Genomic DNA, 23,387 nt, shown 5'->3' on the forward strand with positions numbered 1-23,387 from the left:
TTTTATGGACGTAAGGTACATGCCTAAAAAGTGAACAATGCATCTGTTCTAAAATTATGTCATTTATTCATTGTCTACATTTTGGTAATACAAGGAGAAATGAAATAAACAAAACGAGATGGTTTACATGAATTTTTATCTTCACAGTCTTTTTTGTTTATGTTGTCTGTGGTATCACTATTTTCATCATCATCATCATCATCCTAATAGCCCAACTGTGTTGTCACAAATATTTGGCTATTTCTTCGAAGTATGCTGCAATTTCTGAGGTTGTGGTTATGGAGGTAACTGAGAGCATTGCTCTTTTTTTTCTTTTCTTTCTTAACACACAGTAGATCTCAAAACAAGACACAAGCATAACTGCCCAGATAAAGGGAAAAAATCAGTAACACATACAGGGGGACAATTAGTGAACTATACAAAAAATAAAATAAATAAATAAATAAATAAAAACATAAATTGGTTACTAACTACTGCATGCACACACTTTATTCAACATGCAAAGTCATTATACGAGGGGGCACCCCAAAGTAATTGGAATCGTAATGCTGCACATCGTGCAGTTGTAGTAGCAGGTTGCGCCGCCAGAGGGTTGTAGGAGGAGCTCTGCCGAGTCATTCTGCCACGCGGTGTCACCCAACAGTAAGAAGTGTGGTTTCTTTGGCAGTTATTTGAGTGTGCGTACAGTGCAGACGTGACACGAGAAAATGGCTAGTTCTTATGAACAACGTGTGGCACTGAAGTTTTGTTTCTTTCTGGGCAAGAACGCAGCAGAAACTGTTGGGATGATTCAGACAGCCTACAAACACCATGCTCTTAGTAAAACGCAAGTGTACGAATGGTTTTCTTGGTTTAAAAAGGGAGAAACGGTGGTTGAAGATCAGCCCCATTCCGATCGACTTTCAACTGCTCGAAGCAAAGACAACATCGACAAAATCCCTGACCTCATCAGAGAAGATCAACGCAGGGCAATCTACCAACTCGAGAACTTGTCCAGGTTGTCCTGGAGCTCAATTCAGTGCACCTTGACCATCAATTTCGGGATGCGAAGAGTGGCAGCAAAATTCGTGCCGAAGCTCCTTACCAGAGATCAAAGGGATCGTCGCGTTCAAGCCTGCCTTGAAATGAACAACACATTCAAAGATGATGCACATTTTTTTCAACAAAATCATTATAGGTGATGAGTCATGGTGCTACGGGTAAGATACAGAAAGTAAACAACAGTCACCACAATGGAAGTCACCTGGCTCAACTCGACCAGTGAAATCGAATGTGAAAACGATGTTGATCTGTTTTTTTGACATCAAAGGGATCATACAGTGAATTTGTCCCTGAAAACCAGACAGTAAACCAACAATTCTATTTGGAGGCCATGAAACGGCTTCGCAGAAGTTTGTCGCAAAAACGTCCGGCTTTGTGGGGGCGGGTGGTTCCTGCGTCACGACAACGCTCCCGCGCACACGGCTCTCAGCGTTCTCCACTTTTTGCCTTCAACGAAGGCAACTACCTTGACACACATGCCCTATTCGCCAGATTTAGCACCCTCGGACTTCTTCCTATTCCCGAGGATGAAAAGAGACTTAGCGTTTTGCGGATGTGAAGGATGTAAAATGCAAAGTCATGAAAAAGCTAGCAGGTATCAAAGAGGACAAATTTAAAAGGTGCTTCGAACACTGGAATGAACATTTGGACAAATGTATTAATGCTAATGGAGAGTACTTCGAAGGAGATTAAGGTTTTATTTTAAAATAATAAAGTATATGCTGTCTAGAAAGAAATTCCGGCTATTTTTGGGTGCCCCCTCGTATGTCATCTGGAGACTGACAGACGTAGTCACTGATGAGTATCTAAAGGTGGTACATTTTGGCCTGTTTCAATCACACATTTCCTACGGTATATTGTTATGGGAACATTCTTGCTTTGTCAGTGAAATTCTGAAAATTCAAAGAAAAAAGTAATCAGAATACTGAGCAAAGTTAAGCCTAAGGAACACTGCCTCCCCTCTTTAACAAGCACATTATATTAACTGTTATGAATCTATACATTTACACAGCACTGCTTTATGTCAAAAGCAACTTAAATGAGTTCGAGACCAGCGAGAACATACATCCTCACAACACCAGAGGCAAACTGGACTTCGACATACCAAGACACAGACTCACAAAGACTACAAAATCACACAAAATAATGAGTTTAAAACTCTTCAATAAACTTCCAGCATCTGCTTGATCACTGACCAGTCACATTTTCAAACCTAAGATTTATGACTGGTTACTAAAACACCCATTTCATAAGATAACAGAATATTTTGAAATACTCACTGACATTAGTATATAAGAATATTCCTAAAAGAAGTAGAATTAAATTGTTAAATCTTTTATTGTTAATTTATATCTAATGTTCAGACATATTCTGCTGTAAGTGGTCAATGGTGAATAAACTGAATACTGAATTCCAGATATTCAGATTTAGATTGTGACATGTTCAATATGCCTGGCATCACTGGCAATGATGTTGTGCAGACAAATACCGAAATTCTACATGACCAGGTGAAGTGTCGGAACATCGATTCTGTCAATGACCTCCTGAAGGTCTGTTTTCAGCTCAGCAATGGTTTTGGGGTTATTGCTGTACACCTTGTCTTTAATAGAGCCCCATAAAAAGGAGACGCATGTGTTCAAATCTGGAGAATATGGCATCCTATAAAGGTGCATGTCAGTGGCCTCTGGGTACCCCAGAGCCAGAATGCGGTGCCCGAAGTGTTCCCCCAGGACATCAAACACTGGGATGAAATAATCTTCCAGAAGCTTCAAATACCGTTCGGTAGTCACCGTGTCATCAAGGAATATCACACCAATTATTCCGTGACTGGACAATGGACACCACGCAGACACCCGTTAGGAATGGAGAGACTTCTTGATCGCGAAATGCGGATTCTCAGTCCCCCAAATGCACCAAATTTTCTTATTGACGAACCCATCCAAATGAAAATAGGCTAAAACAAACAATAGGGTGCATACTAATTCCCACCATGCCCCACAGCCAACCATGCAGTCTGAACATCCTAACCCAAACCATTCAGAAGTTATGATTATTTTATTTCATGTAGTTCAATAACTGTCACCCTGCACTTTGCTTTTGTAAAATGAATTTGCTTCACCACAGTTTCTTTACCTTTGCTTCACCTTTCTTTTCAATTACCTCCCTTTCTCTGTTTCCCCCATTCATTTTCTCTCCATATCTAATGTCTTTCCCAATATTTTATTACACACTCTTCAATTTTTTTCACACCAATCTTATCTCAAAACTTTTTGGTCAAGTTCGTTTATATCCAAAAAGTCCACCCATACAGAAAGAAAGGTACAAAAAATTCCGATTGTCATCCCAAGTGTAACAAAAGCAGTTAATTTCAACATTAATAGACTGGACTAAAAACAAGCTGTGGGTCGCAATACTTGGAAGAAGAATAGAAAACCACTGGAGAATTCCGTTCATAAGAAATGGCTACCATGTCAAAAAAATGAACCAGGGAGAACACCTTCAAAGATCTGGAGCTGCAGCGGAAAAACAAACAGCTAGTAAGAAAGTTTTCTTATCATTTACCAAAAATTGGCCAAGTGCGAGTAGGAAACTCACACTGAGGGTTCCATACAAACTTAATGACGTACATAGATATTCATCCATTTTGGGACAGACAATTTTTCTGATTTTTGTCATCGATATCGATACTGGCAAGACATCGGTCCCAGTTATTCCAAGACCGTATCAAAATCTCTACAGCAGTTTCCGAAACTAGCATACAAAAACAAGAAAGCAAGGGACTTCAGTTGATACATGTAGAGAGAGACAGAAGATTGAATGAAATATTTTTCTTACCGACTTACAAAAACATGAGTACAACTTACACAGTCATTGCACACAGTATATATATTTTTTTTCCCCCTAAGGAAAATCTTTCCCCTCCCGGGATTGGAATGACTCCTTACCCTCTCCCTTAAAACCCACATCCTTTAGTCTTTCCCTCTCCTTCCCTCTTTCCTGAAGAAGCAACCATCGGTTGCGAAAGCTAGTAATTCTGTGTGTGTGTTTTGTTCATTGTGCCTGTCTGCCGGCGTTTTCCCGCTTGGTAAGTCATGGAATCTTTGTTTTTAATATATTTTTCCCATGTGGAAGTTTCTTTCTATTTTATTTACATCATATATATATATATATATATATATATATATATATATATATATATATATATATATATATATAACGATGTAAATAAAACAGAAAGAAACTTCCACATGGGAAAAATATATTAAAAACAAAGATTCCAAGACTTACCAAGCGGGAAAGCACCGGCAGACAGGCACATGAACAAAACACATAAACACACACACAGAATTACTAGCTTTCGCATCATCATCGATGTAAATAAAACAGAAAGAAACTTCCACATGGGAAAAATATATTAAAAACAAAGATTCCAAGACTTACCAAGCAGGAAAGCACCGGCAGACAGGCACATGAACAAAACACATAAACACACACACAGAATTACTAGCTTTCGCAACCGATGGTTGCTTTTTCAGGAAGGAGAGGGAAAGACGAAAGGATGTGGGTTTTATGGGAGAGGGTAAGGAGTCATTCCAATCCCGGGAGCGGAAAGACTTCCCTACGGGGAAAAAAAGGACAGGTGTACACTCGCACACACACACACACACACACACACATATCCATCCGCACATACACAGACACAAGCAGTGGAGTGGGGAGGATTTCATGAAGGATGGATCCCATTTCCTGGCAGGATTTTAGGAAGTCGTCTGCTTGTGTCTATGTGTATGTGCGGATGGATATGTGTGTGTGTGCGCGCGAGTGTACACCTGTCCTTTTTTTCCCCCAAGGGAAGTCTTTCCGCTCCCGGGATTGGAATGACTCCTTACCATCTCCCATAAAACCCACATCCTTTCGTCTTTCCCTCTCCTTCCTGAAGAAGCAACCATCGGTTGCGAAAGCTAGTAATACTGTGTGTGTGTTTGTGTGTTTTGTTCATGTGCCTGTCTGCCGGCGCTTTCCCGCTTGGTAAGTCTTGGAATCTTTGTTTTTAATATAAAAACAAAGATTCCAAGACTTACCAAGCGGAAAAGCGCCGGTAGACAGGAACAATAAATAAAACACACACACACACACACAATTTCTAGCTTTCGCAATCGACGGTTGCTTCTTCAGGAAAGAGGGAAGGAGAGGGAAAGAAAAAATGATGTGGGTTTTAAGAGAGATGGTAAGGAGTCATTCCAATCCCGGGAGCGGAAAGACTTACCTTAGGGGGAAAAAAGGACAGGCATACACTCGTGCACACACACATATCCATCCGCACATACACAGACACAAGCAGACATTTGTAAAGGCAAAGAGTTCGGGCAGAGATGTCAGTCGAGGTGGAAGTACAGAGGCGAAGAAGTTGTTGAAAGACAGGTGAGGTATGAGTGGCGGCAACTTGAAATTAGCGGAGGTTGAGGCCTGGCGGATATCGAGAAGAGAGGATATACTGAAGGGCAAGTTCCCATCTCCGGAGTTCGGATAGGTTGGTGTTGGTAGGAAGTATCCAAATAACCCGTACGGTGTAACACTGTGCCGAGATGTGCTGGCCGTGCACCAAGGCATGTTTAGCTACAGGGTGATCCTCATTACCAATAAACACTGTCTGCCTGTGTCCATTCATATGAATGGACAGTTTGTTGCTGGTCATACCCACATAGAAAGCATCACAGTGTAGGCAGGTCAGTTGGTAAATCACGTGGGTACTTTCACACGTGGCTCTGCCTTTGATCGTGTACACACATCGTTACAGCACTGGAGTAGGTGGTGGTGGGAGGGTGCATAGGGCAGGTTTTACACCGGGGGTGATTACAAGGGTAGGAGCCAGGGTATAGGGAAGGTGGTTTGGGGATTTCATAGGGATGAACCAAGAGGTTACAAAGGTTAGGTGGACGGCAGAAAGACACTCTTGGTGGAGTGGGGAGGATTTCATGAAGGATGGATCCCATTTCCTGGCAGGATTTAGGAAGTCGTATCCCTGCTGGAGAGCCACATTCAGAGTCTGATCCAGTCCCGGGAAGTATCCTGTCACAAGTGGGGCACTTTTAGGGTTCTTCTGTGAGAGGTTCTGGGTTTGAGGGGATGAGGAAGTGGCTCTGGTTATTTGCTTCTGTACCAGGTCGGGAGGGTAGTTGCGGGGTGCGAAAGCTGTTTTCAGGTTGTTGGTGTAATGGTCAAGGGATTCAGGACTGGAGCAGATTCGTTTGCCACGAAGGCCTAGGCTGTAGGGAAGGGACCGTTTGATATGGAATGGGTAGCAGCTGTCATAATGGAGGTACTGTTGCTTGTTGGTGGGTTTGATGTGGACGGATGTGTGAAGCTGGCCATTGGACAGATGGAGGTCAATGTCAAGGAAAGTGGCATGGGATTTGGAGTAGCACCAGGTGAATCTGATGGAACCAAAGGAGTTGAGGCTGGAGAGGAAATTCTGAAGTTGCTCTTCACTGTGAGTCCAGATCATGAAGATGTCATCAATAAATCTGTACCAAACTTTGGGTTGGCAGGCTTAGGTAAACAAGAAGGCTTCCTCTAAGCGACCCATAAATATGTTGGCATATGAGGCGGCCATCCTGGTACCCATGGCTGTTCCCTTTAATTGTTGGTATGTCTGGCCTTCGAAAGTGAAGTAGTTGTGGGTCAGGATGAAGCTGGCCAAGGTGAAGAGGAAAGAAGTTTTAGGTAGGGTGGCAGGTGATCGGCGTGAAAGGAAGTGCTCCATTGCAGCGAGGCCCTGGACGTGCGGGATATTTGTGTATAGGGAAGTGGCATCAATGGTTACAAGGATGGTTTCCGGGGGTAACAAACTGGGTAAGGATTCCAGGTGTTCGAGGAAGTGGTTGGTGTCTTTGATGAAGGATGGGAGACTGCATGTAATGGGTTAAAGGTGTTTATCTACGTAGGCAGAGATACGTTCTGTGGGGGCTTCGTAACCAGCTACAATGGGGCGGCCGGGATGTTTGGGTTTGTGAATTTTAGGAAGTAGGTAGAAGGTAGGAGTGCAAGGTGTCGGTGGGGTCAGGAGTTTGATGGAGTCAGGTGAAAGGTTTTGTAGGGGGCCTAAGGTTCTGATGATTCCTTGAACCTCCGCCTGGACATCAGGAATGAGATTACCTTGTCAAACTTTGTATGTAGAGTTGTCTGAAAGCTGACGCAGTCCCTCAGCCATATACTCCCGACGATCAAGTACCACGGTTGTGGAACCCTTGTCAGCCGGAAGAATGATGATGGATCGGTCAGCTTTCAGATCACGGATAGCCTGGGCTTCGGCTGTGGTGATGTTGGGAGTAGGATTAAGGTTTTTCAAGAAAGATTGAGAGGCAAGGCTGGAAGTGAGAAATTCCTGGAAGGTTTGGAGAGGGCGATTTTGAGGAAGAGGAGGTGGGTCCCGCTGTGATGGAGGACGGAACTGTTCCAGGCAGGGTTCAATTTGGATAGTGTCTTGGAGAGTTGGATCATTAGGAGTGGGATCAGGATTATTTTTCTTCGTGGCAAAGTGATATTTCCAGCAGAGACTACGAGTGTAGGACAATAAATCTTTGACAAGGGCAGTTTGGTTGAACCTTTCACGCCAATCACCTGCCAACTTACCTAAAACCTCTTTCCTAGTCACCTTAGCCAGCTTCATCCAGACCCACAACTTCTTCACTTTTGAAGGCCAGACACACCAACAATTAAAGGGAACAGCCATGGGTACCAGGATGGCCCCCCTCGTATGCCAACCTATTTATGGGTCGCTTAGTGGAAGCCTTCTTGGTTACCCAAGCCTGCCAACCCAAAGTTTAGTACAGATTTATTGATGACATCTTCATGACCTGGACTCACAGTGAAGAACAACTCCAGAATTTCCTCTCCAACCTCAACTCCTTTGGTTCCATCAGATTCACCTGGTCCTACTCCAAATCCCATGCCACTTTCCTTGAAGTTGACTTCCATCTGTCCAATGGCCAGCTTCACACATCCGTCCACATCAAACCCACCAACAAGCAACAGTACCTCCATTATGACAGCTGCCACCCATTCCATATCAAACGGTCCCTTCCCTACAGCTTAGGCCTTCATGGCAAACGAATCTGCTCCAGTCCTGAATCCCTGAAGCATTACACCAACAACCTGAAAACAGCTTTTGCATCCCGCAACTACCCTCCCCACCTAGTACAGAAGCAAATAACCAGAGCCACTTCCTCATCCCCTCAAACCCAGAACCTCTCACAGAAGAACCCCAAAAGTGCCCCACTTGTGACAGGATACTTCCCGGGACTGGATCAGACCTTGAATGTGGCTCTCCAGCAGGGATACGACATCCTAAAATCCTGCCAGGAAATGAGATCCATCCTTCATGAAATCCTCCCCACTCCACTAAGAGTGTCTTTCCGCCGTCCACCTAACCTTCGTAACCTCTTGGTTCATCCCTATGAAATCCCCAAACCACCTTCCCTACCCTCTGGCTCCTACCCTTGTAACCACCCCCGGTGTAAAACCTGTCCTATGCACCCTCCCACCACCACCTACACCAGTCCTGTAACCCGGAAGATGTACACGATCAAAGGCAGAGCCACGTGTGAAAGCAGCCACGTGATTTACCAACTGACCTGCCTACACTGAGACGCTTTCTATGTGGGAATGACCAGCAACAAACTGTCCATTCGCATGAATGGACACAGGCAGACAGTGTTTGTTGGTAATGAGGATCACCCTGTGGCTAAACATGCCTTGGTGCACGGCCAGCACATATTGGCACAGTGTTACACCGTACGGGTTATCTGGATACTTCCTACCAACACCAACCTATCCGAACTCTGGAGATGGGAACTTGCCCTTCAGTATATCCTCTCTTCTCGATATCCGCCAGGCCTCAACCTCCGCTAATTTCAAATTGCCGCTGCTCATACCTCACCTGTCTTTCAACAACTTCTTTGCCTCTGTACTTCCACCTCGACTGACATCTCTGCCGGAACTCTTTGCCTTTACAAATGTCTGCTTGTGTCTGTGTATGTGCGAATGGATGTGTGTGTGTGCCCGAGTGTACACCTGTCCTTTTTTCCCCCTAAGGTAAGTCTTTCCGCTCCCGGGATTGGAATGACTCCTTACCCTCTCCCTTAAAACCCACATCCTTTCATCTTTCCCTCTCCTTCCCTCTTTCCTGAAGAAGCAACCGTCGGTTGCGAAAGCTAGAAATTCTGTGTGTGTGTGTGTGTGTGTGTGTGTGTGTGTGTGTGTGTGTGTGTGTGTGTGTGTGTTTTTATTTATTGTGCCTCTCTACTGGCGCTTTCCCGCTTGGTAAGTCTTGGAATCTTTGTTTTTAATATATTTTTCCCATGTGGAAGTTTCTTTCTATTTTATTTACATCATACATATATGTATATATGTAAACAAAAGCAAAACGAGGATAATGGAATGTAGTTGAATTAAGTCGGGTGATGCTGAGAGAATTAGATTAGGAAATGAGACACTTGAAGTAGTAAAGGTGTTCTGCTATTTGGGGAGCAAAATAACTGATGATGGTCGAAGTAGAGATGATATAAAATGTAGACTGGCAATGGCAAGGAAAGCGTTTCTGAAGAAGAGAAATTTGTTAACATCGAGTATAGATTTAAGTGTCAGGAAGTCATTTCTGAAAGTATTTGTATGGAGTGTAGCCATTTATGGAAGCGAAACATGGACGATAAATAGTTTGGACAAGAAGAGAATAGAAGCTTTCGAAATGTGGTGCTACAGAAGAATGCTGAAGATTAGATGGGTAGATCACATAACTAATGAGGAAGTATTGAATCGGTTTGGGGAGAAGAGGAGTTTGTGGCACAACTTGACCAGAAGAAGGCATTGGTTGGTAGGACATGTTCTGAGGCATCAAGGGATCACCAATTTAGTATTGGAGCGCAGCGTGGAGGGTAAAAATCGTAGAGGGAGACCAAGAGATGAATACAGTAAGCAGATTCAGAAGGATGTACGTTGCAGTAGGTACTGGGAGATGAAGAAGCTTGCACAGGATAGAGTAGCATGGAGAGCTGCATCAAACCAGTCTCAGGACTGAATACCACGATACACGCACACACACACACACACACACACACACACACACACACACAAAGATGATGTGATTATGTGACTTAACAATCAAAAGCGCTGGCAGGTCGATAGACACACAAACAAACACACAAACATACACACACAATGCGAGCTTTCGCAACTGGCGGTTGCTTTGTCAGGAAAGAGGGTAGGAGAGGGAAAGATAAAAGGATGTGGGCTTTAAGGGAGAGGGTAAGGAGTCATTCCAATCCCGGGAGCGGAAAGACTTACCTTAAGGGGAAAAAAGGACAGGTGGACACACACACACACACACACACACACACACACACACACACACACACACACACACATCCATATTTTTCCCATGTGGAATGTTTCCCTCTATATGATTTAACAATTTTCAGGTTTTTTCCCTTTATCTGTTCTGTGAAACACTAGTTCTTGCCACATTTCATGGTTCTAGGACAATTGGAAGTACCCTATAGGCTCTGATGAGTGAGTTTGTGAGTTTCAATTATGTAACATAAATGGCTGTATCTTTTGATTGCACTGACTTAGAAGCTTAAATGTTTTACACCAGCAAGGGACCGTATACCTTACTATGTGACGAATTTCAATATGATCCATCTATCTGCTCCTGAGAAAAAGGTTTGTTAACTGTCGGACTAACAGATGGAAAACAAAGCAATCCTGTAAGGTTTCTGTTTTTACTGACTGAGGTACGAGACCCTAAAAATGCTCATAGATTGCAGCAGCGGAGTACTATGAGGATACAGAACTGACACAGTTTAAACTGACAAGAAAGGTGCAGGAGTATTTGAATACTGGAAGGGACCTACACACGTGTGCCTTAAAAGCGATATAAAGCAAATAGCACCACATCTTATGCTGCACAAGCTTCCTAACACTCGAATGCTATGCAGTGATATCTTTATAACAAAGATAATCAGTCCATATTGCAACAAGTATTTATAAATTCTGGAAACTAAACCAACTCGTGGGACTGTTGTATGTACAAAAAGGAATCAGTTGAAACTTGCTTGTAAATAAATATTTGTTCTCATCTGGACTGAGTGTTTTTATTATAAACTGTTAGATACAATTGCGGTTGTTTCGGTATTACTTCAAAAATTATTATCTACAATCTTTGATAAGGGTTGGATGATGTAAAGTCTCAATTGCTGCACAGTTACTAACAAACAGTTCAGCAATTTCAATAAGATGAGCACATTTAGTCTGAAAATAATAAACTAGCAACATCTTCATTAAGTCTGAAGATATCTCCTATAGTAGGACATCAAGGCCAACACCCGGATCAGAATAAGAAAGCGACTGATGTCTACCTGTTCATAGTGCAACCACCATAGCAACAGCCAATCAGAGAATTATTCCGTTCACTGTTGTCAAATCTCTCTGCTACTGCAGGTAGTATCTACTGTAGGTAGTGTCTACTGTAGCCAGTTGTAGACGACGCTCGTGACTGGTAACGTAAACAGTTGTGGTCCATTTTGTTGTGTGCTTTGTTTCTCCATGTGGTGAGTTTATCTGGTGCTACAGAAGATCTTAAGTTTGTTGTGGAAGTGTGCAAAATACTGTGGCTGCTGAATGGAAAGTTCAGTGACCTCTTCATGTTTTGCATGGTCAGACACACGAGTTTGTGTGCTCAGTGTGGGAATATTTTGAGAAAGAGAGAGACAATGGTGCAACTCCACTGCCTCTAACGAAGGTAGTCAAAAGAACTGCAGATACCTTGAAGATCCACAAAAATACTGTCATCAAAAATACTGTGCAGAAGGGAAGAGCCTGGTTCATCCAAACAGTGGACACCCTGAAATAGGAGGACAGAACCACACGTAACAAACTTGGACTATTTTCAACAAGATGCTGTTCATCACCGTATATATGGATATTACTAGAGAAAAAGAAACATACAAACATAAAAAAGCTGTGTGTTATTCTTCGCAAAGCAGAGTTATTCAGATGCAGCAAAGTGTCTTTGAGTGGTTGTCAGAGCCCTCAGGTTTCTGTGCACAAAAATTAATGTATGGGAAATTGTAATGGAGAGAGGCTATAATGGAGAGAGGTGACATTGTAGCATGACATTGTGTATTTAAGAACTATCATTAAAGCGCCATTTAAGACAGTGTGTGGCTCGACGAAACCTAGGTAAGCATTGATCATTCTGTCAGTAAAGAGTGGACGGATGATATCATATGTGGAAGTCCTGCTGATCCAGTGGAAAAGGCTGCATTCTTGCATGCTGGAACTGCATATTCTTTCTTACCGAACTGTCTCCTCCTTTACAAATCAACAAAAACAAACAACTAACACGAGCAGATGAACCATGATAGTTTTCTAAAGTTGTTGAAGGCGCAGCTACTGGAAAACTTAAATCGGCTGTCTGTCAGTGTAATGAATAACGCCACAGATTATTGAGTTACAAAGGTAAAGTTCCAAAGATGGCAACGAAAAAAGCTGACATTGTTAAATGATTGAAATGCCACAATGTGAAAATTCAGGACAATTTATGTAAGGCAGAGCTCATGGAAACAGTGAAGAAAAATAAGGCACAGGTAGGTAAAGAACATGGTCACAGGGTTCTTAGGCTTCTACCATACCAGTGCCACTTTAACACCATCGAAATGATGACAAATTAAAAATTACACGGCAACAAACAAAAAAAATGAGAAGTTAATCAAATAAAAATAAAAAAAACTTCACTGTGGTAAAAATTCAACGATTGTTAGAGGAAGCACTGGCACAAATAAAGTCAGAGAAGTGGAGAAACATATGCCACACAGAAATGTGTTGTTAAAGAAGCATGGAAAAGTGAAGCGAGTGCCGAGAGTAATATACAAGGTAATTCAAAAAGAATACCACAACTTTAGGAATTTAAAACTCTGCAACGACAAAAGGCAGAGCTACATCTGTCGGCGAATTAAGGGAGCTATAAAGTTTCATTTAGTTGAACATTTGTTCGCTTGAGGCGCTGTTGACTAGGCGTCAGCGTCAGTTGAGGCTAAGATGGCGACCGCTCAACAGAAAGCTTTTTGTGTTATTGAGTACGGCAGAAGTGAATCGACGACAGTTGTTCAGCGTGCATTTCGAATGAGGTATGGTGTTAAACCTCCTGATAGGTGGTGTATTAAACGGTGGTATCAACAGTTTACAGAGAGTGGGTGTTTGTGCAAAGGGAAAAGTTATGGACGGCATTCTTTGAAGGTGCTACTGTAACTGGACTACAGTATCTGGAGATGTTAGAGAATTGGCTGTTCCCTCAGCTCGAACAAGAAGCACAACAATTCATATTTCAGCAGGATGGAGCGCCACCACATTGGCACTTATCTGTCCGTAACTACCTGAACGTCAACTACCCGAGGCGATGGATCGGCCGCCAGGCAGCCCGTGACAGAGCACTTCATCACTGGCCTCCAAGAAGCCCTTGCTTATGGGGGTATGTTAAGGATATGGTGTCTCGGCCACCTCTCCCAGCCACCATTGATGATTTGAAACGAGAAATAACAGCAGCTATCCAAACTGTTACGCCTGATATGCTACAGAGAGTTGGAGCATCGGGTTGATATTGCTCGAGTGTCTGGAGGGGGCCATATTGAACATCTCTGAACTTGTTTTTGAGTGAAAAAAACCTTTTTAAATACTCTTTGTAGTGATGTATAACAGAAGGTTATATTATGTTTCTTTCATTAAATACACATTTTTAAAGTTGTGGTATTCTTTTTGAATCACCCTGTAGAAAATATAATTATATCCTTGGACAAGTCCGGTGGCTCTCACATGGACCAGAACACAGATAACAACAGTGCCAAGGGAGAAAGTGATTCTGAGCGAACTGGCATTTACCCTTCGCCTTACTTTGTTTTTATTATTGTGTTTGTATTTTGTATTTTTGACTGAATGGTGTGTACAGCAATTGCACAATAAATCTCATCTCATTATTAAGGAATACTCTTCTGCCCAAGTATGACACACTGCTTGCATGCTACAGTGACTGGTTAAGTACTCAAGCAGTATATATTACTTTAGTGTTGTTCGTTATTGTATTTACATGAACAATTCAGATTCATTTTAAAATTCCTTACGTACCAAATACAACATCTGAACACGATTCATTCTAATCATTGTAAAAACAGTGCACTTCCTGTTGCTTTTGTCGAGTTATACAAATAATAGGAACACTGTGTCATTTTATACACGGGAGTGTGTTCGTTAAGACACAAGGATAGAATAATCCCATAAAGCGAACTCAGTATCGCATATTTAAAAAGTGGTGCGAGAGGGTATAGTTCACACACAGCTGTTATTCCTACAGCCATAATGTGTGCACACGCACCAGCAAACCGACAACATTCCACCCTCAATTACACTTCACTGTCAACCACTTTGTGTCAGCAAGGGTGTTAATACCAGCTGTGACAGCCCACATTCTGTAACAATGATCTTGTTTGAGATGTTTATAAAAGACACTGAACTACTTAAGAATATTGGGCACAATTTCTGGTAATAAAATCTCCACGTTTTCACTCCACTCCATTTGTTTCATAATAGTGACACTGAAATTCTACCATAATCTTCCCTTAAGAAATTATGTATATATCACAAATTTTCAGAGAAATGTTAAATCAGTTGAAAAGTCCAGAATTACTATTTTCACTCTACAGATGTGTGTGCCAGCCCCCAACAGATTAAAACTGTGTGGAAAACTACGAAAGGTATGGTGGAAGTTGAGCTGAGAAGGTGTTGCAAGTTGTGCCTAGGCGGCTTAGTTGGCAAAGCAATTGCTAGCAAAAAGCAAAGCTTGCAGCTTCGAGCCCCAATTCAGCCTCGGATTTAATCTGCAAGTAGTTTCAAACACATATTTCTCTGTCACTTTTTGTATAAGCATACTTCATGTAGTAAACAGACCTAGCTTTCATTAACACGTTTAATCTAAACTTACAACACAACTGATATCAGCATTTTAATTCTGAAAAACCACACTAATTTAGAAGGAAGATCCTGACTTCAAAAGATATCTCCCCACTGTCATGAGCAGTGGGAAGGAACAAAATGTAATGAAAGATGCAAGAGCATTAAATACAAACACTAAAATTTTACTCACCTAGAACATGTTGTATGACATAATTCCCATACTGATCTTGAATTAACTGCTCTGTGTGCCGATGAAGCTCTTCTAAAATTGGTGCTGTCTGCTCTGGAGTACAATGCTCTAGAATGCGCTGTATGACACGACAACCATAGGGATGTGTTGATAGCGCAAACACCTATACGAAAGAGGAACACAGCTTAACATTATTTTTGAACTTGAATCAATTACAGTATATTTTATATGCTTCAAATGATTCAAGTGTGGGTCTTTTTCACAAGGTGAGGGGTGGGAGGGGGAATGGAAATCTCAATCATTATAAGACTTTTGATAGTTAACAGTACCTATGAAATATTAAGTAATGGCTTTTTAGTTTACATGTAATTGTGAAAGTGACAAATAGCTCTGAAGGAGAGCTATGTAAGCATGGCATTCCAGTGAAATGCTACACAAATGTTTGTGACAGTGAACTAGCTAGACAATTGAAATTGCTAAATAAAATACATGAAGTAATTTACCTTCATTTAATTTATTTTAATAAAAAAATTGTGAATGTAGTAACAAAGCAGCATCAAAGACCATGTGTAAACATACCTGTCCTGAAAATGCATTAATAATGAACTGAAGAGCATGGGGATCCACACACTCAATACATTTCTGTACAACATGATTGCCATTTTGGTCTTTGACACACTTCAACACATGTCCATCTAATTCACGAACAATTTCTTCCTGTTGTTCAGAAGAAATCGATTCCAAAGCTTTTTGGATTACGCGACAGCCGTACATCTGCAGTGCAAGGGGCAAAACATGTCCCCGTACCTAAACAAAAATACTGAAATTTAATTTTTTTGTAATTATGGTAATAAGCACAAGAACAAGGTCAAATAAATCTCAAAAGTAGTGCCCCTTACATTTAATACTGAAAATTGTACACTACATTTTCCAGTGAAACTGGGGAAGCAACAATTACAGTAAGTTCTTTTTACAACACATAGCAAAACACGACATCATTAAACTTTAAGATAACAATTACATTAGCAATAACAAGAATGGAGAGTGTTGGAGTATCTACAACCTATCTAAAATGTGAAATATTTACCTTTTGTGCTAAGGTGGTTTTTTGTTCTGGTGTTCCAAACTCAAAAAACTTTTGAATGACATAATTGCCAAATACATCTGTCATGAGATTATAGGCAGCAGCAAGAATTTCTGAAAATACCATTTGTTTTTCTGCTACTGTTGCTCTCTCAAGTTTCTGTTGAATGAATCTTGAACCATGTTGATCTTGAGAGAACTCTACAATGTGATTCACCAAATCACGCAGCTGAAGGCTTGGAAACCGGTTATTTCTGAAAATCACATGAACAACGTTACCAGAGTATTTACAGTGCAATAGAAAGCAGCCTAGTACTCATTAAAAGTATTATGCACACATTCAAGACATTCAGAAAAATTAAAGAATCAGTTGAACAGCATCGATTTCAATCATATTTACACAGCAAGGGGAGAGGAGAAATTGGAAGATCGGCCATCTGAGACTTTTTTATTCTCCCTCAGTTTTTTTTTTCCATTGTGTACACTATGCTTCATGATTTTTGATTTAGATTTTATGTGGGCCATTAAAGACTGGCCATAAGTCTTCTTTGTAAATCTAATATGGGATGACATACACCAATCCATATGAGTTCCACAATTCCTGTAGTGCACAGACATATAGACTCCTGTTGTAATTACTAAAGGATAGTGGCTTGGAGCACTTCACACATATATAACTCCTCCCATACTTTCAATCCTTGTTAAGTTAAAATTAGTGATACTTATTGAAGACCAGGTATCAACTGCAACACAGCACAGAAAACATTTTCACTGCAGGACTACCATGTTGTAATTTCAAGTGCTAAATAAGGATGGACACAAATGTGGAAAGAAATGTTGGTTTGCAACTACATTCTATGTAGTTTCTTCTGAACTTCATTTAGCACGCAAGATAGAAGTAACGTAACATAACATTTAAACAATGGAAAATCCAGGATGGAATGTAACAATATCAGAGAAGGAAAGTTACTACTCACCATATAGCAGAGTCGCGGTAGGCACAACAAAAAGATTCACACAATTATAGCTTTCGCCCATTAAGGTCTTTGTCAGCAGTAGACGCACACGTGCGCCCACACACACACACACAACTTGCACACAAATCACGTTTCAGTTCTCTGAGACTGCAGATGTGTGTGCAAGTTGTGTTTGCGTAAGTGTGTGTGTGTGTGTGTGTGTGTGTGTGTGTGTGTGTGTGTGTGTGTGTGTGCGTGCGTGTGTGCGCGCGCGCCCGCTGTCCTTAATGGCCGAAAGCTATAATCATGTGAATCTTTTTGTTGTGCCTATCGCGGCTCATCATCTCCACTATATGGCGAGTAGCAACTTTCTTTCTCTGGTAACATAACATTTAGTATTAAATGTGTCCCCAGGTATAAGATTGTCCACATATGTAGTACCATCTCTAATGATGTTAAACACCGTGCACAATACTTTCCCAACAGATGTTAGTAATCCTTTTTTGCTGTACGAGTCCACAATGAGTATATTTGTTTTGGCTTTTTGTGAAACAATACAAATACAAATATAGGACAACCATGCCTCCATCCTTGCTACCCTCCCTGTTTTCCTTTCCCTGTTGCTTCATAACCTGGGTTGTGAGTAACTAAATCCACTTTCCCTTCTTCCCTTTCTTTCCCCTCTCTCCTCCCTGATGAAGGAACATTTATTCCGAAAGCAGGAACGTAAATTTTCAGTTGTTTTTTGTGTATCTATCGGCTGTACTGAGCTGAGGTAAATACTGGCCAGCCCCTCTATCTCTTTGTTCGTATTTGTTTCAAATGTTTTCTATCAACTTTGACAAATGTAGAAAAGAATCACCTTAGCTTGAAACTGTTTCAGAATCTTTTCACAATATGTTTTTGGCATCCACATTTGATGATATATGAGCCCAGAGTGTACTTACTTAACAACAAATTTGTTGAAGAATAGATTGTTTCTATATCACCCATACTTACTATGGCCTCCACAGTGATTCTATGCAGTTCACAATTATTAATTATCTAGTATAGCTACATACATTGGAGACTTTATTACAGAAAACATTTTTTTTTTTTTGGAATAGTGATAAACAATGAATCACTTGACTTTTACATCAGAAGTAAAATATTCTTTCCAATGTATAAAAACACAAACCAATACTTTATTTGAAAAAGTTACTAGGTTTGAAACACAAACTATTTAATTTTGTGTGTTCTGCTGTTCATTTGTATACAAATTATTTCCATAAATTTCTTTAATTTATACAAAATATTATCATTTTTCTTTCCTTTTATACAAGGAAACGCACGATTTGAGGAAGTGCTATATGGGAAGCAAGAAGCAGCGCCAGTCTTAGACTAATCGCAAGATGGTAATGATGAACTTTATAGAACTGGTTAATAATGATAAACCCAAAACAGTAATACAGATGTCAAGGGAAAACAGTGTTTGGAAACCAGCAACAGTATCATTTTTAGAGCTTTATTTAATAATTAAACATTACCTCAAAATAATGATATCAAATACTCTGTGTTTGAACACTAAAAAAATTATGAGTACAGTCACTATTCAAAAATTTGAAGATGAGCTTAATGTAGTGAAACTACTCTTTCCTCTGCTGTAAAAGTGAAATTCCATTATTTTTGTGAATACAAAAGAATTTGCAACAACTTATGAAATATATTTATTTCCAAAATAATTGGAGGAAAAAAAGAATGAAAGAAAGAAAGAAAGAAAGAACTTTGATATGAGCTTGTGACAGTAGTTCATTGCTTTCATTGACAGTGCTGCTTGCCTTTGACAACAGTGTCTCAGTTAGGACAGAAGCAGCAACAATAGCCTCTCAGCTGTAATAGAAGCAGCAACGAATCTAAAGTCCTGTATTGATGAAACAGTGTCCCGAGTATGTGCCTGGTCTTGTCACATCTTTGAAGGAGATGCTTTTGTGATGCAGAGCTGATGCTGACTTGTAGAATGGTATTACTGCTGCAGCAAGGTTCGAAGTATAGGACAAATAGGACAAAAGTACTCTCATTGCCTTAGTCGTCTTCAGTGTCTTATGATATGATCCAAAATCTTAAGGATCTGTTCTCAAAAGTGCTCAAACTTTAAATGCAATTTTCACATTTTGTGTCTGTTCTATTTTTTTCTGTGAAATGTCCCCATATAGAACTTTTAGGAGCCATGTCTCGCCAGATTAGCTTGGTAACATACACCAAACTCAGTTAACAACTCTGCAGAAGATGCAATGTCACATTATCAACTGCAACACTTCACAAACATGACTCAACACTACATCAAATGAACAGATGGAGGCACACAACTGGCTTCAACATAGTAAGGATGTTAACTGATCTACTGGATTTAGCTACTTCAATACACTGGGAAATAACCAAGAACACACGAACACACCCACACACACACACACACACACACACACACACACACACACACACACACACACACACACACACCCTTAAACAGTTTCTTCTTTTCACTGTACTTGACAATCCCTTTCAAATATCAAAAACTTTAATTTTATTGCACAGATTTATATTTATGAAATACTTTTTGCCAGCTTTTGCATTGTGCTGTTAGTAGGTGACGATCAGCATCAGAGTGGGAATGTAATCCTCATGAAGAATCCTCTGGCATTTCTATTGCACACAATGTATTCTCATTTGTTTTCCATTACAAAGTCTCAATCAATCTTCATAACTCTTCCAATTATGTACCTTTTAATAGATACACATCTCTCAAATGTTACTTTTTATATGGTATAACGTTTGGTATATGCTGTAACATTTGTGGAAAAGTAGTAAACAATTTAACTCACAACATTTTACTCTCCATATACGAGAATCTTTTAACAAGTATCAAAATTAGAAAATATAATTGTTGTAATGTTCGAAGAATTAGTTTCTCTCCCAAAAGAAATGTCAGACACACATGACAAATCTCATGAGTCATTTGCATCTCAAGGTTTAACCCTTTCGTGGGCCATGGGGGATATACTTCCCACTAAACGTATTTCTTTACAGCATTTTAAAAAATGTGTGTTCCCATTTCTGTACACTCCTGACATCTAGTATCAGTCTGCTGCACCAGCTGTAGTTTCTGTTTATTGTAAAATATAGCCTTCAGGACTGTGGGAAGTATATAATCCACCAAACAACAGTGTTTTAATGGTTATTGGGAAGTATGGTTACCACCAGTGTAGTTTCTGGAAGTTGCTTGGGAAGTATACTTACCACAAAATTAACCCATCATTTGTGGTCCTTGGGAAGCATACTTACCACCAACTTAAGGTATCCCGAAGCTTGCGGGAAGATGTTTTACAACCTCTGTCTATACTGACATAGTGTGGTAGTACACTGCACCAGGTGTATGAAAAGTGCTACGACAATTAGTTTCTGTTTGTCATAGGATCACTACAGTTGTCGGAACACATTGCATTGCTTCTGTAATATACATTATGGTGACCTGTATCAGCTTATACTTTCATTGCACGATGAAGTTTCAGGACTGTTTTCACAATTTTGTAAGTAAACTTTAATACCAGGAACAAATATTCTTTTTTATGCATAATGGCGATACGTACGCAGCAAACAGAAGGGAAGTGGGAAATCCATTTATCACCAGTTTTTTTAATACCTCACAAAGGTGCTGTGGTGATAGCTTTCGGTCCTAAATCACAATAATATAGGTATCAAAGCGGTCCTAAATCACAAAAATATAGGTATCAAAAAATAAATATATTTATTGTTGATTACATTTCTAATAGGATAGCAAAAAAATTCGTCTTCGCTGAGTTGCACCCACAAATGTGTTAAAAAGTTGCTAGTTCAGTGAGTTGTTAAAATGTACTGCATTCTCAAGTCCTATTCACATAGTTTCCCCTTAACCCTATAGAGATTGCATCCAAGAATATAGGACACATTCTGAACATTAGAAGTGATTAAATTTTAAGAAGTTTTCAAAATAATACCTAAAATCTTCCAGGAGACGACTGCGACCAGGTGGTTTGTCAACACCAGGGGTGACACCTGCTGCTCCCCTGTTACTTGAACCCAATTTTGTGAAGAGCGAATTTGTTGATCCAAATACTCCATTAGCAGCTAACCCAGCAACACCAACACCATTGCGGAACTTGGCAGCTTCTGCTCCTGGTGCTGCAGACAACACACCACGGCCAGTTCCTACACCTAGTGTTCCCAACTGGAGGCTTCCAGAACTTCCTCCAAGAGTAGGTGGGGGTGTCAAAGATCCCGATGTAAGACCAAGAGGACTTGGAGAGGCGGTCACTGTACCTGAGACAGATAAAAATCATTAATGCAGATTTTAAGTAATTAGAAAAGTATTAGTTATTAACAGAATAAGAAGTTACTAACAAATACAATAACAGTGTTAAGAGACACTAAAATTCCATTTATAGTAAATTAAAGATGGAGGGTTTCGGGAGGAAAGAGCGACAACAAGGAGTAACGAAGAAGGGGGTGGGGGGGTGGGGTGGGGGTGGGGGGGGGGGGGGGGTGGAGCGGATGGCAGAGGATTTGTGAGAGGGAGTTGGTAAGAAGTGTGTGTGTGTGTGTGTGTGTGTGTGTGTGTGTGTGTGTGTGTGTGTGTGTATTCGGCTGGAAGCTAACTTCCTGATAGTCTTTTTGTTGTGTCTTTCTGCGACTCAGCATCTCCGCTATATGGTGAGTGGTAACTATCCTTTTCATTATACTGTTACATTCCATCCTGTATTTTCTATTGTTTGATAGTTCACCGATTCCTTTTACAAATGTGTTTGCTGTATGTCTACATAATTATTATCATCAGTAAAAATTTCAAAGCATCTAAACTCAGTGACATTTGCTCTTATAATAACCAGTGTTATATTATTTGGATTGTATGTGTTCTTGTGTTTAGAATGGAGACATGGAGTAATATGTTTTGCCCAATGCAGTAGTTGCTACAAGACAAGGGTCAGTTACTTCCAATTTCCATCACTGTGAAAATTACAATTCATATCACACACACACACACACTCAAGTGTGTATTTACATGGAATGTGATCTTCCATATATGTCTGGAGATCATACACAGAAAACCATGAAGTTCCCATGAATTTGTTTTCCCAGTTTATTCCCCCACTACCAAGTCAGAAATATAAAACAGTAATTTTTTATGTAAGTGCCAATTAGTCCATAACATTATTGTTAAAGTTGTAAAACTTTTGAACTAGAGCTTGTTGTTAGATCACAAATGTAGGAAAGCAGCAATAAATGACACAAAACACAAGCCTACAGAAATGCTTACAATAACTTTTATGATACATGTATTCAAAGCATGCCAACAAAATATTACATCAAACTGATTGAAAAGAAGATTACATGCTGCGGAACTTTGAGCTACTTGTAACATGCACCGTATATTACATACATTAGAACAGTAGCAGTAATAGAAGATACTATCAGTAAGAGCTTAGGAAAGTCAAGTTTTGAAGTCCATATACAAGCATATTAAACAGGGTGACCAAAAAGTTTCTCTTCCAAGGCTCTACAGTGCAGCATCAGTATGCATATTTGGCAAAATCACAATGACCACCTAATAGTAAGTACCACTGATGCACCAGGTTGAAAATACACATTTGGTAAAACACCACGTACTGCTGCAAGAAAATCCATAACTGCCTGCGGCACAAATTCGACCAACAGGAATTGTCGATACTTCAAGGCTTTTTAAGTACCCAAAGACATAACTGCATTGGGAAAGGTCAAGTCTACAGGTTGGATGCTCAAGTGTCCCCCACTTGAGATGGCATAACTTATGTTTTATGAAATTTGCAATACAGGGACATGCTTTATCATGAAGCAGCAGCGCCTCTTGTCACAATTTTCAACAACAGTGTTTTTCGCAGACATGCTGCCCCCATACACATTCTTTATTCTCTGATAGGTGTCTACTGGTGTTTGGCCTTCTGCAGCCAAGAAAAGAATAGCAGCATGTTGCTCCTTTTTGGATATATTTGATAATAACATTACTATAGTTCAAATTTCTGCATTTACTGCTCGTATTTGGGAAGACACAAATGCCACACTAATCCCGA

At 40.4% G+C, this 23,387-nt stretch overlaps 1 protein-coding gene across 15 annotated transcripts in view; it reads right to left on the bottom strand.

The window, feature by feature from the left end:
• Nucleotides 1–23,387, bottom strand: part of LOC126335395 (pumilio homolog 2-like) — a 550,606-nt gene that overhangs the window by 7,869 nt on the left and 519,350 nt on the right. For all 15 annotated transcript variants that reach the window (XM_049998621.1, XM_049998625.1, XM_049998620.1 and 12 more), the window contains 4 exons: nucleotides 21,282–21,603; nucleotides 16,320–16,569; nucleotides 15,812–16,039; nucleotides 15,233–15,395 (listed from right to left, as the gene is read on the bottom strand). In XM_049998621.1, coding sequence (XP_049854578.1) covers nucleotides 15,233–15,395; nucleotides 15,812–16,039; nucleotides 16,320–16,569; nucleotides 21,282–21,603 — 963 coding nt within the window. The remainder of the gene's footprint in view (nucleotides 1–15,232; nucleotides 15,396–15,811; nucleotides 16,040–16,319; nucleotides 16,570–21,281; nucleotides 21,604–23,387) is intronic.

Source organism: Schistocerca gregaria, chromosome 2, assembly GCF_023897955.1.
Source record: "Schistocerca gregaria isolate iqSchGreg1 chromosome 2, iqSchGreg1.2, whole genome shotgun sequence".
In the NCBI taxonomy this organism is placed as follows: domain Eukaryota; kingdom Metazoa; phylum Arthropoda; class Insecta; order Orthoptera; family Acrididae; genus Schistocerca; species Schistocerca gregaria.